The sequence below is a fragment of the Dermacentor albipictus genome, unplaced genomic scaffold, assembly GCF_038994185.2.
Source record: "Dermacentor albipictus isolate Rhodes 1998 colony unplaced genomic scaffold, USDA_Dalb.pri_finalv2 scaffold_11, whole genome shotgun sequence".
NCBI lineage: Eukaryota > Metazoa > Arthropoda > Arachnida > Ixodida > Ixodidae > Dermacentor > Dermacentor albipictus.
In genome coordinates this window covers 1,263,401-1,278,645 of record NW_027225565.1, presented here as the reverse complement: position 1 = coordinate 1,278,645, position 15,245 = coordinate 1,263,401, and the positions used below count along the sequence as shown (strand labels likewise).

At 46.0% G+C, this 15,245-nt stretch overlaps 1 protein-coding gene across 1 annotated transcript in view; it reads left to right on the top strand.

Moving 5' to 3' along the window:
- The window catches only part of LOC139051354 (nose resistant to fluoxetine protein 6-like), an 89,772-nt gene that overhangs the window by 62,656 nt on the left and 11,871 nt on the right, over window positions 1–15,245 (top strand). The window contains exons 8-9 of the mRNA XM_070528374.1: window positions 11,504–11,693; window positions 13,046–13,188. Of these exons, the coding sequence (XP_070384475.1) occupies window positions 11,504–11,693; window positions 13,046–13,188 (333 nt within the window). The remainder of the gene's footprint in view (window positions 1–11,503; window positions 11,694–13,045; window positions 13,189–15,245) is intronic.

Below are 15,245 nucleotides of genomic sequence, written 5' to 3'. Positions count from 1 at the left end.
TAATAATAATAAACTCTTTTATTATTTCTATAAAACCAAATATATTCATCAGGCCTGCCAAAGCCACATTGGGCTTGACTGGCAGAGCGTGACCGGCAGCGTACAAACTGTTACAATATCAAGAAATAAAGAGAAGAAGAAAAAAGAAAGAAAGAAATAGAGATACAGGGAAGCGATAAATGTATATACATACACTGATACTCACATTGTACGCATATATAATAGGTGTACGTATGTGCACATATACAGGTTTGAGAAGACATCTGGCGCGTACAAGTATCAACATGTCTCATGATTACTTTGCGTGGCACAAAATGAGCAGATGATTATAAATAACAAAATGAGTCAAAAACCACAAATGCTTCAATAAAAGCTGTGCAGGAACAAACTTTCTGACCACATTTTTAATCAAAGCCACTCTGTGGGCGCAATACAGGAGGAGGTAAGCGAGGTTTATTTCTTTACATGTTATAGCCGCTTAAATCCGCATGCTTTAGTGCTTTCTTGAGCTTGTATTTTGATGTTGGCTGCAGCACGTTACGGGGTAAATAATTAAACAACGCAGGAACATAGTATTCGCGCATTCTCTTGCGGTATTTTGTTGCACAACGAGGTATTTGGTAACGCCATTTTGGTCTAAGGCTACGGGGAGTTACATATGGTACTTTATAACAATCGACCCAGAAATGTCTCAGGGCTATTGTGTGCAGTAGAACCGAAGAAAAATCTGGCATGGATAATGCCTTAAAAATGTCGGTGTTGCCTTCAAGACACAAGTCATAACCTATAACTTTTAAAAGGGAGCGCATTAGTGAGTTGATTCTTTTTTGATAACGAAGAGCACAATGTCCGTAGGCAGTAATTCCGTATCGGACAACACTGTAGCACAACGCATGCGCGGTGGTTTTCCTGACTGAGATGGGCATGAGGTGACGGACTTTATAAAGTAAGCAAAGCACTGAGCGAATCCTCTGACAGACATAAGAAACATGTGATTTCCATGACAGATCGCTGTCAAAACGCAAACCGACATAATTTACGGAAGATGTGTAGTCGATAGGGGCGCAAGAACATGGATTGCAATGTGAATTATGTAATATTACTTCCCTAGTCAAGTGTACTCTCTTTAATGGACTGCAAAAGCAGACAAGGTGTGTTTTCAATACGTTAATGTCGATTAAATTTGTGGCGAACCAGTCCATTGCCTTCGTTGCTGCTTCTTGTAGATGAGAAGCTGCATCGAATATTGACTTGCATGAGAAACTAACACTGTATCGTCTGCATACTGAAATATCTTAATGGGGACTGCCTTAGACAGGTCATTAACGTAAATGTTAAATAGGAGAGGGCTTAATACAGAACCTTGTGGAACACCGGCTTTGATTGGAGAAAGGCTGCTGTGAAAGTTTTGAACTGAAACGTACTGAAACCGGTCCCGGAGAAAATTATCGAGAAGTGACAGAAACAAACCACGGAATCCCATCATAGAAAGCTTTGTTAACAACAAGTCAAGGCAGACACTGTCAAATGCCCTGCTTACGTCAAAAAACAATGCGCATGCTACCTGGTTAGTTTCGAAACAGAGGTTTAGGAAATCAGAAAAATCATCCAAAAGTGCCCGAGTGCCTTTGCCTTTTATAAAGCCGTATTGCTGCGGTGATAACATGTTAGTATCAAGGAAGCTATTCATAGTGAGCAGCATGTCTTTCTGTAAAATTTGTGCTATGCAAGGTAAAACTGATATGGGGCGGTAGTTTTCAACTTTGCCTCGAGATCCTTTCTTATAGAGTAGTAAAATGATTGCCGTTTTCAGTCTGATTGGAATAACGCCGCATGACAAGATTTGATTAATTTTTGCTGTCAAAACGTCCTTGATGTAGCTGTAGTTTCTTCAAAGCTCGGTGAAAGAGATGCCATCGGCACCTACGGACTTGTTGAGTTTAAAACTTTCAAAGAATTGTTTTCAGATCACAATCAGCCAGCAACGGTAGATGAGCCGATTGTAGGTTACTTGCTTTTAATGTACATGTATCCGGGTGTGGTCTAGAAAAACCCGATATTCCAGAAAAGTAATCGTTAAAATCATTAGCTATACTCTGGCTATCAGATGAAAAGTCAGAAAGGAAGTAGTTATCATTGCGTAGCTTTTTACCAACACCTCTGAGGTCATTTATTAGGGACCAGGTTTTACGGCTGTCAAACCGGGCATTCCTAAACTTGTTGCGAAAGTGATTGCGTTTAGCAAGGCGAATAGCTGCATTAACCCTGTTTCTGCAAAGTTTAAATTTTAACCGAAGTGTGTTGCAGTTAGGAACTCGGCGACAGAGACTCCAAAGCATATCTTTTTCTTTTATAGCAGCAAGAATTTCTGCTGACATCCAACCATCATTAGCGCTGCGCTGTTTAACCGTTATAATTTGAGTGGAATCTCTCCTGAAGTCATCAAAAAGCGCAACGAATTTTTCGTAAGTTTCCGACGCGGGCACGGTTGATAGAAATATGTGCCAATCATATTCTTTGACTAGTCTATCAAATAACCTTGAATCAGGTATTGAAATTTCTGTCTTGGACGCGCTAGAAGCAATAGTGGCTGTGTTAAAGAAGTACATACGAAATAGTGATCAGCTAGTTTTGTTTGAACTACTGTGGAATTAATAACTAAATTACATGACCGCACATTTATGTGGTCGATACATGAAACCGTAAGGCTATCTGCCAAAAATTCTTCGCGTGTGGCACAACGGATTGTTGTTTCTAGGCCCCATTTTGATATAATGTCAATGTAATCACTGACAAGTGCCTTCGTAGGACAGAGTGTGTCTATATTTATATCGCCTATCAGGCACACATGTTCATCTAGTGAAAGTGATGATAAAGCAGTATCTAGCTCAGACAGAAACAACCGTGTATTGAAGCGCGGAGGGCGATAGACTGCAAAAATGGCAACTGACAGCTCAGGAGTGCTCAGGCGAAGCGCTACTGCTTCAGCGTGAACTAAGGAAACAGTTAGTTCCGAAACGGACCACTTATTTTTAACAAAAACAGCGATGCCTCCCCCTTTTCCTACAGGACGTGTGTATGTAAACGTTTGATAGTCTGGCACAGTATATTGCACAGTACATTCAAATGGGATGTTTATTTCTGTCAAGACGAAAACATCAAACAAAAAGCGGACACTTGAGGTTGCAGCGACGAACTGGTCCCAATGTTTCTTAATGCTACGTATATTGACATGGCTTATTCGCAAAGCATTTCCTTGTGGCTCAGATAAAAATGCCTTAGCTTCGGAAAAGTTAGTAGTGACAAGAAAGCCGGAACTGTGCATATTCAAACAATTTTATCAAGATCGGACTTCCTATCGATTCTGAGCAGTGACGCCCCTTCTGATTTCCTAGCAAAAATTCTGCCGTTTCTTGTCCAGCAAAATTTATCATTTGTTTCCTTGCTCTTTAACCGTGCCATCCGAAAGAGGTCTCGGTTCTCAAGAGTTAAATTATCATTAAAATACAGGCGTGGAAGCACTCCCAACTGCGCTAGACCAGACAGAGCTCCACGTGCCTCGAACCATTTCTGTTTCGCAGCGAAGCTCTGCAGCTGGACCAGAATAGTGGGCGGGGTGACGCCTTGACTGCGCAAACGGTGAACGGCGGCAATGTCAGCTGCTTTGAAATCAGATATTTTCAATTTCACTGCAAGTTCCAAAATGAAGGAAGTCAAATCTTCATTAGATTTAGCTGGAAGGCCGTGAATTTCAAAATTGCATCGGCGACTGTATTGTTCCAATCATTCAGCCCTGTGTTTGCTCAGTCAAGCTGCTCCGCCTGGGTGGTCAGCGTCGACGACAGAGAGACAACCTGGCTACGAAGCTCCGTTATTTCTGATTTGGTGGTTGTAACGAAGGATGTTACTGAGTCATATTTAGCGGAGAGAAAATCAACAGATCTCTGCATTTCCTCAGCAGCATCTGAAATTCTAGCGCAGGCCTCCCCAAACGTCGACAGCTCACCCACTTTCATAGCGAGCGTACTGACAGTTCTGCCCAACTTGTCAAGCTTCTCGTTCACAGACTTCAACTGCTGCGCCATAGTACTGTCCGCACGAGCTACGCCTCCAGAGGACTGGCTTCCCGTGCCGCTTTTGCAAGCGGGACAGTGCCACGTTTCGCGGAAGACATCTTTGCAAACGTGCCTTCAGCAATCGCACTGCGACCTTTTCCTACGTGAAAGCTCGTATTACAAGAACAGCATGTCAAACATTTCCCATCATCAGGTATAGCGTTAGAACATGAACCACATAGATGAGACATTGCTGTGCAGTGAGCGGCAAAACGACACAAAGAATAGGCAGGTAAGGTATCAAACTCACCTGCCAACAGCAAAGTACGGTATCAGTATCCTGAAGTGTTTGCCGCTGACTGCAAGCGTCCGTTGAAGGAGCAGGCTTTTTAAGCGACAGAGGAGACACCAGGTGGCAGAGCAAGGCCTGACGCTCGTGACGTGACGCTCGTGACGTGATGAAGGCAGCCTGCAGAGCGCAGAAGGACGGTGAAGCGCATGCGCCGAGCGGATCCTCAGATGCGCATGTCCGTAACCTTGCTAGTGGGTACAGCCGGTCCCTCCAAGTGTATCCGAGCGTCGGCGGTGAGCCTGCCAACAGCAAAGTACTGTATCAGTATCCGGAAGTGTTTGCCGCTGACTGCAAGCGTCCGTTGAAGGAGCAGGCTTTTTAAGCGACAGAGGAGACACCAGGTGGCAGAGCAAGACCTGACGCTCGTGACGTGACGCTAGTGACATGATGAAGGCAGCCTGCAGAGCACAGAAGGACGGTGAAGCGCATGCGCCGAACGGATCCTCAGATGCGCATGTCTGTAACCTTGCTAGTACAGCCGGTCCCTCCAAGTGTATCCGAGCGTCGGCGGTGAGCCTGCCAACAGCAAAGTACGGTATCAGTATCCTGAAATGTTTGCCGCTGACTGCAAGCGTCCGTTGAAGGAGCAGGCTTTTTAAGCGACAGAGGAGACACCAGGGGGCAGAGCAAGGCCTGACGCTCGTGACGTGACGCTCGTGACGTGATGAAGGCAGCCTGCAGAGCACAGGAGGACGGTGAAGCGCATGGGCCGAGCGGATCCTCAAATGCGCATGTCCGTAACCTTGCTGGTGGGTACAGCCGGTCCCTCCAAGTGTATCCGAGCGTCGGCGGTGAGCCTGCCAACAGCAAAGTACGGTATCAGTATCCTGAAATGTTTGCCGCTGACTGCAAGCGTCCGTTGAAGGAGCAGGCTTTTTAAGCGACAGAGGAGACACCAGGTGGCAGAGCAAGGCCTGACGCTCGTGACGTGACGCTCGTGACGTGATGAAGGCAGCCTGCAGAGCGCAGAAGGACGGTGAAGCGCATGCGCCGAGCGGATCCTCAGATGCGCATGTCCGTAACCTTGCTGGTGGGTACAGCCGGTCCGGTCCCTCCAAGTGTATCCGAGCGTCGGCGGTGAGCCTGCCAACAGCAAAGTACAGGTATCAGTATCCTGAAGTGTTTGCCGCTGACTGCAAGCGTCCGTTGAAGGAGCAGGCTTTTTAAGCGACAGAGGAGACGCCAGGTGGCAGAGCAAGGCCTGACGCTCGTGACGTGACGCTCGTGACGTGATGAAGGCAGCCTGCAGAGCACAGGAGGACGGTGAAGCGCATGCGCCGAGCGGATCCTCAGATGAGCATGTCCGTAACCTTGCTGGTGGGTACAGCCGGTCCGGTCCCTCCAAGTGTATCCGAGCGTCGGCGGTGAGCCTGCCAACAGCAAAGTACGGGTATCAGTATCCGGAAGTGTTTGCCGCTGACTGCAAGCGTCCGTTGAAGGAGCAGGCTTTTTAAGCGACAGAGGAGACACCAGGGCGCAGAGCAAGGCCTGACGCTCGTGACGTGACGCTCGTGACGTGATGAAGGCAGCCTGCAGAGCACAGAAGGACGGTGAAGCGCATGCGCCGAACGGATCCTCAGATGCGCATGTCCGTAACCTTGCTAGTGGGTACAGCCGGTCCCTCCAAGTGTATCCGAGCGTCGGCGGTGAGCCTGCCAACAGCAAAGTACAGGTATCAGTATCCTGAAGTGTTTGCCGCTGACTGCAAGCGTCCGTTGAAGGAGCAGGCTTTTTAAGCGACAGAGGAGACACCAGGTGCCAGAGCAAGGCCTGACGCTCGTGACGTGACGCTCGTGACGTGATGAAGGCAGCCTGCAGAGCACAGGAGGACGGTGAAGCGCATGCGCCGAGCGGATCCTCAGATGCGCATGTCCGTAACCTTGCCGGTGGGTACAGCCGGTCCGGTCCCTCCAAGTGTATCCGAGCGTCGGCGGTGAGCCTGCCAACAGCAAAGTACGGGTATCAGTATCCGGAAGTGTTTGCCGCTGACTGCAAGCGTCCGTTGAAGGAGCAGGCTTTTTAAGCGACAGAGGAGACACCAGGGCGCAGAGCAAGGCCTGACGCTCGTGACGTGACGCTCGTGACGTGATGAAGGCAGCCTGCAGAGCACAGAAGGACGGTGAAGCGCATGCGCCGAACGGATCCTCAGATGCGCATGTCTGTAACCTTGCTAGTGGGTACAGCCGGTCTCTCCAAGTGTATCCGAGCGTCGGCGGTGAGCCTGCCAACAGCAAAGTACGGTATCAGTATCCTGAAATGTTTGCCGCTGACTGCAAGCGTCCGTTGAAGGAGCAGGCTTTTTAAGCGACAGAGGAGACACCAGGTGGCAGAGCAAGTCCTGACGCTCGTGACGTGACGCTCGTGACGTGATGAAGGCAGCCTGCAGAGCGCAGAAGGACGGTGAAGCGCATGCGCCAAACGGATCCTCAGATGCGCATGTCCGTAACCTTGCTAGTGGGTACAGCCGGTCCCTCCAAGTGTATCCGAGCGTCGGCGGTGAGCCTGCCAACAGCAAAGTACGGCATCAGTATCCTGAAGTGTTTGCCTCTGACCTAACAAGCAACTTGACGTTTGTTAGGCGAAACGTCAAGTTGGCGTCACGTTACGTAAGCAAAACGGGACCACCAGCGCCAATTTGTTTGCGTCGCGCCTACGTCACGCATCGAAGAAAATGGCGGAATGTCCAGAATAGTGCCCTAGCATAGAATAAAGGATAACGCATTGTTGTGATCGGCCTTTCTATCCTCCTCGCGAACCTGGGACTTCGAGCCGGAGCTGCGCCTGCTGCGCGGCCAAGGGCTCTTCAATGGGCACCGATGAGCTGCCCCCTTTCGAGCCGGTGGACAGGTTGTTGTGATCGGCCGTTCACTCCGCGACACCCCTCGGTCACGGCTCGCACGATTATGGTGAAAGGGCCGACAGCCTCGACAAAATGGTTCTCGACACGGATGAATTATTACCAGCGCGGGAATACTTTTCATGAGAGGTTTCAGAAATTAGCAGTGACACGGCTGTCACCTGTCAGCAGCACAAACTGGCGTGTCCAAGCCAGAGATGCGCTCAGTGCGATGATACTTGAACATGTGTCCAACAGAATTTCTTCACCATATTTGTTTTTTAGAAAAATATTAGCGACTTGTATGGCGCACGTATACGCTGCTGAAGTCATGGTCACTGGTTCGACACCAGGCCGTACCGGCCAGATTTTGATGGCGGTGATCTGCAAAATGACCCTTGTTTGAAGCATTGTGAACCCTGGGTGACATGACAAAGGAAAAAAAAAATTGTGGAGCCGATGGCTTGTTTAATATCTGCTAATCTGAAATTGGGCAAAAACACCGCCAAGCGACCTAGCCTTATGTATATATATATATATATATATATATATATATATATATATATATATATATATATATATATATATATATATATATATATATATATATATATATATATATATATAATACTGTGATGCAAGTGTGCTGTGTACTATGGGTTTTTTGTTGTACGTACGCTCTTTCCTTTGTCCTTCGTTTGGCTACATAAACAGTAATAGCTGACCTCAAGGTCTAGTTCCCGAAGAGAGAGAAAGAAAATTAAAAAATGCTGTCAAAGGTTCCACACTATTTTATAGGTGTCGTGTTTTAGATAACAGGGTCCTAATTGGCTGTCAGAAACACCTGAGAAAAAGAATGCTGCACCTAGAATATTTTGGAATCACATAAGCTTATTAGGTAGGAAGTCTAGAACAATATAACAACGTATCCGAGACGAAGATGGAAACAAACTGGAAGGGGACGCGGCATTACATAACATTCGGAAAATAACACATTATACTTTCTAAGGCAATCACGAGGTTTTACTTGAGGAAAATAAGAGCAGGAAAGAGAACCAGATGGTAAAGGAGCTGGTGCTGACGAATTCCAACTGGAAGAAAGCCGAAGAGAAAATTTTGAAGTGGATAGCCGCAGGGCTAGACAAAGTTCCCGTTAGGCTGATTAAAGAACTATGTCCAAAAAGTAAGGAAAGTCTGTAGAAAGCAGTAGAAAAACGTTTTAAAAGATAGGCGAATACCAGGCAGTTCGCGACAAATTAGAGTGATTTTAATATACAGGGTGGTTTCTTTTTGCGGCACCAAATTTTTCAGATTAGAAAAATATTAATCACGGTAACGTTATGTTAACCCTTTGAGTGTACAGATAGGCAGCCTCTAGATACAAAGCATTTGCCGCAATTACGTGCGTAATCAGCCAAGTTACGGTAAATAACTTTCTAATTATCAACAATAAGTGGCTACAGCAAATGAGTATTTTGGGGCCCGTCCTCGACACTACCTATCCGAAAGATTACATTTTGAATAGCGGATTTCATGTGGGAGCTACGCGAACGATTACTTCCCCTTGACAGGCTGCTTGAACCCGAAACTGGCTGGGAAGAGAGCATCTGTGTGGTTTATATTTTGTGCAGTTAAAAAGCACCTTGTATAAAGGTAAGGGAAGAACGATAGAATTCACTCATATAGACCGTACGCCATTACATCTGCAGTATAGAGGTTAGCAATGCAGGCAATTAAACTAAAGCTGGAAGCATGGGCAAAGAATAATGGCATTACCGGGCGAACTTCTGAATAGGTAGGCGTCTAGATTCCTTATTTGTCCTAACTCAGCCTATATAAATATCCAGAGTAGAAAAGATACCGTTATATGTGACTTTTTTTAGACATTACAAGAGCGAATGACAACGTATGCCGCAACATTTTGTGGGATATTCTGGATGGGGAAGGCTTGGGCGACGATTGTATACAGCTTTTGAGAGAGATTTACCTAGAAGATACCGTTTCCATTGAATGGGAAGGGATGAGGAGCGAGGAGAAAGTTGATTTCAACCTAGGACTAAGGCAGGGGTGCCCTTTATCCCCACTGCGGTTTATGATGTGCGTGATGAGGATGGAAAGGTCGCTAGAGGAAAGTAACATAGGTTTAACCTCTCATACAAACAGGCAGCTAAAGTAGTAGAGCACAAGCTTACAGGTTTGTATTATGCGGATGACATTGCCTTGCTAGTTAACAAGCAAAGTGATATGCAACGTGTGGACAGTGATATATCTGTGGACAGGAAGTTAAGAATGTAGGTCTGAAATTTAGCGTTAAAAAATCAGGTGTTATTCACTGAACACAGTGAACAGACAGTGCAATACAGGGCCAGGAAATACCGCGAGTAAAAGAATATAAATACATTGGTATATGGATAAACGAAGGCGATAGATATATGGAAACGCAGGAAAAAGCAATAAGGGAAAAGAAATGCGGCCATAATGAAGCACAGAGCGCTATGAGGATATAATAGGTACGAGGTTCTCCGGGGTATGTGGGAAGGTGTAAAGGTTCCAGGACTTACATTTGGAAATACAATAGTTTGCTTGAAATCAAGGACCATCAAGGGCTTGATGGCCAGCAAAGGTGAGTGGGACGCCTCACATTGGGCGCTCACGGGAAGACTACGAAACTGTGCAGGGTTATATGGGCTGGGCAAGTTTTGAAGTGAGAGAAGCTCACAGTAAAATTGAGTATGAAGAATGACTGAGGAATATGGAAGAAAGTAAATGAGCTGGGAAAGCTTTCAGGTATTTGTACAAGAAAAATATTGACTCACAGTGGAGGAAACTAGGAAACATACCAGCAAGTATGCGACCTCTTCGGTGAACAACATGGCAACAAAGAACGTCAAGGGGAAAGTCAGAGAGACTGAGATCATCTCATGGGTGGCTGCAATGGAAACGAAACCTGCTATGAGTAACTACTTAAGAGGAAAAAACGAAAAAGAACGAAAAACAACTTATGAGAGCTAAAGGGAAGCTCATTACTTTTCGAAGCGAGATCAGGTTGCCTTAGAACGCGTACTTGTAAAGCCAGATAGAACAAGAGGAAGCATGTGCTCGCTGCGGTAAAGCTAGGGAAACGATGGAGCACGTTTTATTAGAATATAAATATATCTGCCGAGTGGTCGATTTAGGCATCTTTGGTCCCCTTGAAGCCCTTGGTTTCAGTGAGAGCAGTGGCAAAGTAAACATGTCCGCAGTAGAAGTTAGTAAGCGACGATTGGAGGATTGGTGGAAAAAAACTAGGCATACGACAAACAACGCAAGCGTGCAAAAGCAAAATTCACAGTGAGGGTTGGTTTTTTTTCTTCTATTTTTTTCTTTTTGGACATAGGTAGGACATTTGGCAATATAATAACATGAGCTTGGTGGCGAAACCCACCATCCCGTTCCAAAGGGGTCAGCCATAGCATCCATCCATCCGTAATAATGCGATTATCATTCTTAGCCAACTTCGCCTACCATAGATTATGAATAAAGGTGTCTTTAACAATACGTTTTGTCTGTACAGTGTTTCAATGCTAATAGCATTATCGTCGACACCGATCATGAGATGGACTGGGCTGAAAATTTTTGTTAATACATATATATATATATATATATATATATATATATATATATATATATATATATATATATATATGTATCTTTTTTGCGATGGTCTTATGACATTGTGTCATAAAAACGAATAGATATTCCTATTGGATCGCGATATTTGGAAGCATGTCGCCCTAAAAAAATCGCTTTCTATCCAGCTCGAACAACACGCACTTCGAGCTTCCTAGATAAATGTTCTGAGTATGGTTAGAATCTTTTTTTCCGCCGTGCACTTACATAATATGCAGCTATCAGGTATAGTATTTACCAACTGAATTCTGCACGAGCTGCCGTGATACCTTGCCTTTTATCGCGATTTCAAAAGTCACTCACGTGAATTTCCGTGTCAGGCATATTTCAGCTTCACGTGGAAAGCGAGGGATGCTGCGTACAGTAAATTCCATTAAATTGATTGCGCAGACCAATGACACCTGATTTGGCTCATTTTGGCATAATAAATGCACCCATCACGAAGCGTCTATCCGCGTTCATATATTCCGCATCAGTCCGCGAAGCATCCGTTGATTTCGGAAGCAAGCATGTTTAAGCAAGTTTATTACCGTGGCTTCCGATTGTCGATGAGTAATCGCGACACCCGACTTCTAATCTCTACACGTGCAGGTGCGTGTCGCAGTGCTGTGGGTCGTGGCTGTCGCGATCACAACACTGGTGTGCTTGTTTCCCTACGCGTGGGATTCGGCGGCGATTCCTTACGACCCTGCGCTGGCGGCCCTGTACGCCTGCCTCTATCCCCTGCTCTGGAGTGTCTCGGTCACCTGGATGCTGCACTCTTGCATCACAGGGACGGCAGGTATGACGCGCGCGTCGCTGCGCAATTTGAATTCCCGCAGTAATAGTGAAACAGCAGAATTGATCTCGGAATAGGCTATTCATTTCGTTATGAGCGAACGTTCTCGGCGCAAGGAACACGAGTACATCGGATCCGCTGTCAGTCAGCACTGATTCTGCCTTCGTGTGTGAGTACTTGTGTGGTCGTCTTGTCTGCGCTGAAAATATTCCTTCACGAAGCGAGAATCTCTGCTCTGAGGCCGCCCGCTTTGACCAAGAACACATGAGCGGGAGAGCTGGCAAGGCGACTAGGCAGGCTTCGTGCAGTTTGTCGACAAGTGAAGGGCTAGCGACTTTCACCGTGCCTGTAAGCGAACATATCGACTGTTGTGCTCTATTATACTTCGATTAGTACACATGTAAGCTTTCTTCCTTCTGTTGCATAGCCTATGAGTTAAACACTCATTGCTTATTTCTACCATGTTATCATTAACATTATTGTTAACTTCTATTTAACTGTTATTAACTTGTTAATGTTATTAACATGTTATTAACTTCTACTAGTGAAGCGATTTATTAAAGAAAACCAGCATTCACTGAAGCCAAGGACAAAATGGGGAAATTGAAATATTTTCAAGTTACAAAGATGTTCCCAATTTACGTGTTTCGTCAACTTTTAGTGAAAGTGAAGAAAGAGAGAAAACACGTCACCTAAGAAACCAAGCTCTCATATGCTTGTCGCGCACCATACCGTGTCATTTGATGTATGCGCTGGCTCCATTGCTCTAAGTTATTGTGTGCTTCATATACAGGAAGTCTAACTATCATGCACAAAGATCTAAATATATGCAGATGCTACGTAGCTGGACACAACCAAGGCAATGCTGTTTCCCGTCGGTTGGAGATACAGAGATTATTTTTTACATTTAGAATAATTACATAATTACCCTTAATTAACCATTCAACTCCTGAAATATTATAAATAGATGAAAAGTGTCAATGAGAAAATTATAGAGCAACATGGGAAACCTTAATGCAGCTTTCTCTTGCTCAAAACATGGTACAGATAAGTGTGTTTTTTGAGCCTGAAAGAAACTCGCGAACACAGGCAAAATGCCTCGAGCGGCCAGCCACGCGCCAATTTTGCGTGCATTGCCGAGTTTCTTTCACGCTCAGAAAAACTTTTTTTCAGAAAGTATTAAGCAACAGAAAGCTGTATCGGGAGGTTTCCCATGTTCTTGTACAATTTTCTGGTTGACGCTGCCTTTCTATGCGATTTTCCTTTTTCTGTTAAGTCTCCAGGGCCCAGGGGTATCTATTTCTGCTAGACAATCGTGCAGCGCTGTGTTCTGTTACTGCGTCTCCCATGGCCAGATCTCGTGAATCGGTTCCTGAGCATGGGACCCTTCATGCCGTTGGGCAAGCTGAGCTTCTCCCTCTACCTCGTCCACCCTTACGTGCTGTACACCAAGTTGATCACCACAAGGCAATTCAGAGCCCTGGACCAGTGGACAATGGTGAGACATGCGAACATAAAACGAGGTGCTTTCAAAGCTTAATTAATTCACTTGTGCGGAAATTTTACACACCTGATAACGGGAGAATACACACAATACTAATTCGACAACACTTATTTAAATTTTTTGCTTAAATTAATTGTGTAGGTCACGACAAATTCATAAGCAACTTCCAGGTCGTTTTGTTGTTATTCAATTCATAAATATCTGGAAAATCGAGTGATAGACATTCGTAGGCGGTCTGCCATCAGGTACTGCACTGAGTGCACGAATCTCGAAAGGCATGAAGCTATTTAAAAGTATTTAATGGTTAGAGAAGACTGGGTGATGAGACGCAGTGGCTTTGCGCGTAGAGAAAGTTCACGAGGCGCTCAGCTAGGCATTCAGTGGCTAGAAAATATTTGCTCGCCTCTGATTCTCCCATTCTCTTCGGCCGCACTTTAAATAAATTAATGGCATCCTTTTGTGCTGCCTGTTACGTCTCAACACCACAAAGACGTTAATTGGACGTTTGCCTAGAGTCAAGCCACCACCAATGCATCAGCGCCTATCCACACGTCAACCCAGCGTGGACACCGACTCTTGACGGGTCTCACAAAAGGCCCTCACCTCAACCTTTACCTGGAAGCCTGAGCGAAGGATGAAAAGGAGGGGAACAACAACGACGATCACAGGTTGCTTTCTTGCCGCATATTCCAAACCAGTCTCTTCGGAGGCCGAGTAACTGCGCGTTTGCGAGCATGTGCGTGGTATCGCCACGAAGTCGAGGAGTGTGATTTGATGTTGAACAGTCTTCAGATTCCCTAGTCGACTCGCCTAGGGAGGGCGACGGGATTAAAAGCGGAGACTTTTCGAGAGGAAGGACAGAGGGTCCTGATGAGAACTTGGATGTCTAAGTTGCTCCTGCATGAATTGGGCTTCTGTACTAGAGCCGTGTAACTAAGCCAACAACCCTTATTCCTCCATTTTTTATAACTTGACGTAGCAGTCGATGGGCTTGGTGGATTCCTTGCCATAATGCTACCCTAAGCCGCAACAAACAGGTGGAAGCGGTGCAACACCTCCGTCGCTAAGATATTGGACCTGAGGGTGGCCAAATGACAGGTTGCCCGTAGCGTCCATGTTCAATCGCGGCCTCGGAGATCGTTCTAGTAGTGATGGCTGATGTCACGCGGCAGCTCGAAGACCCAGCCCTCGCTTCGTTGTGTCCACCTCCCTGGGAATACACAGGCACACACACAACACTCGTCGGCGTGCCCGAGCGACACGCCCACCGGACGCTATGATCCCCGTATCGCTTTACAAAGTTTTACCCCTCTCTCTGTCTTCCTCCTTTCTATCTATGGTCAGCTCTCGACAAGGCAGAAATAGGTTGCCTGTGTCAATAACATCAATAGCGATACATACATAACACGTTCCTAAAAAACTCTGAGCTCGTGTCCCCGGCCCAGCTCGTCTGCATTCTTATTCCGGCCGATGCGACCATCTCATCCGTTTGCCGATTCTGTCCGACATTTGCTTCATTTGCTTCCGCCACGCAAGTGGGCCATGGTCGCTCTCGACCGTGACTTTAACACTTCGAATATCGCATCCTAGCTTTTCAATTGCCCATTCCATGCAAAAACATTCTTTCTCCGAGGTGGCAAGAGCCTCTTCTCACGGTGTCAGTTTTCTACTGAGGTACAGCACAGCATGCGCTTCACAGCTTGCGTTAATTTGGGCAAGGACGACACCTTGACCACGGTTGCTGGCGTCACACCAGAGAAAGCATTATCTGCAGAAGTCTGGCGAGACAAGTGACGCCGTGAAGACGAAGCTTTCTTCTCGAGCAATCCAGATTTTCCCGCCAATCTTCAACTGTCGTGCGACTCACACAGTAACATTTTCTCTCTCTTGTCCACAAAAGTACCCGCACTAATGAAAGAACCAAAATATGTTACATAACTTGCGCACTTGAAATTACACGAAGATTCGAGCTTAATTCTAATTTATACCTACGCACGCTCTAAGCGATTCTCAACCGCTGTCGCCTTACGAATACCCGTACGAGGCAAGCA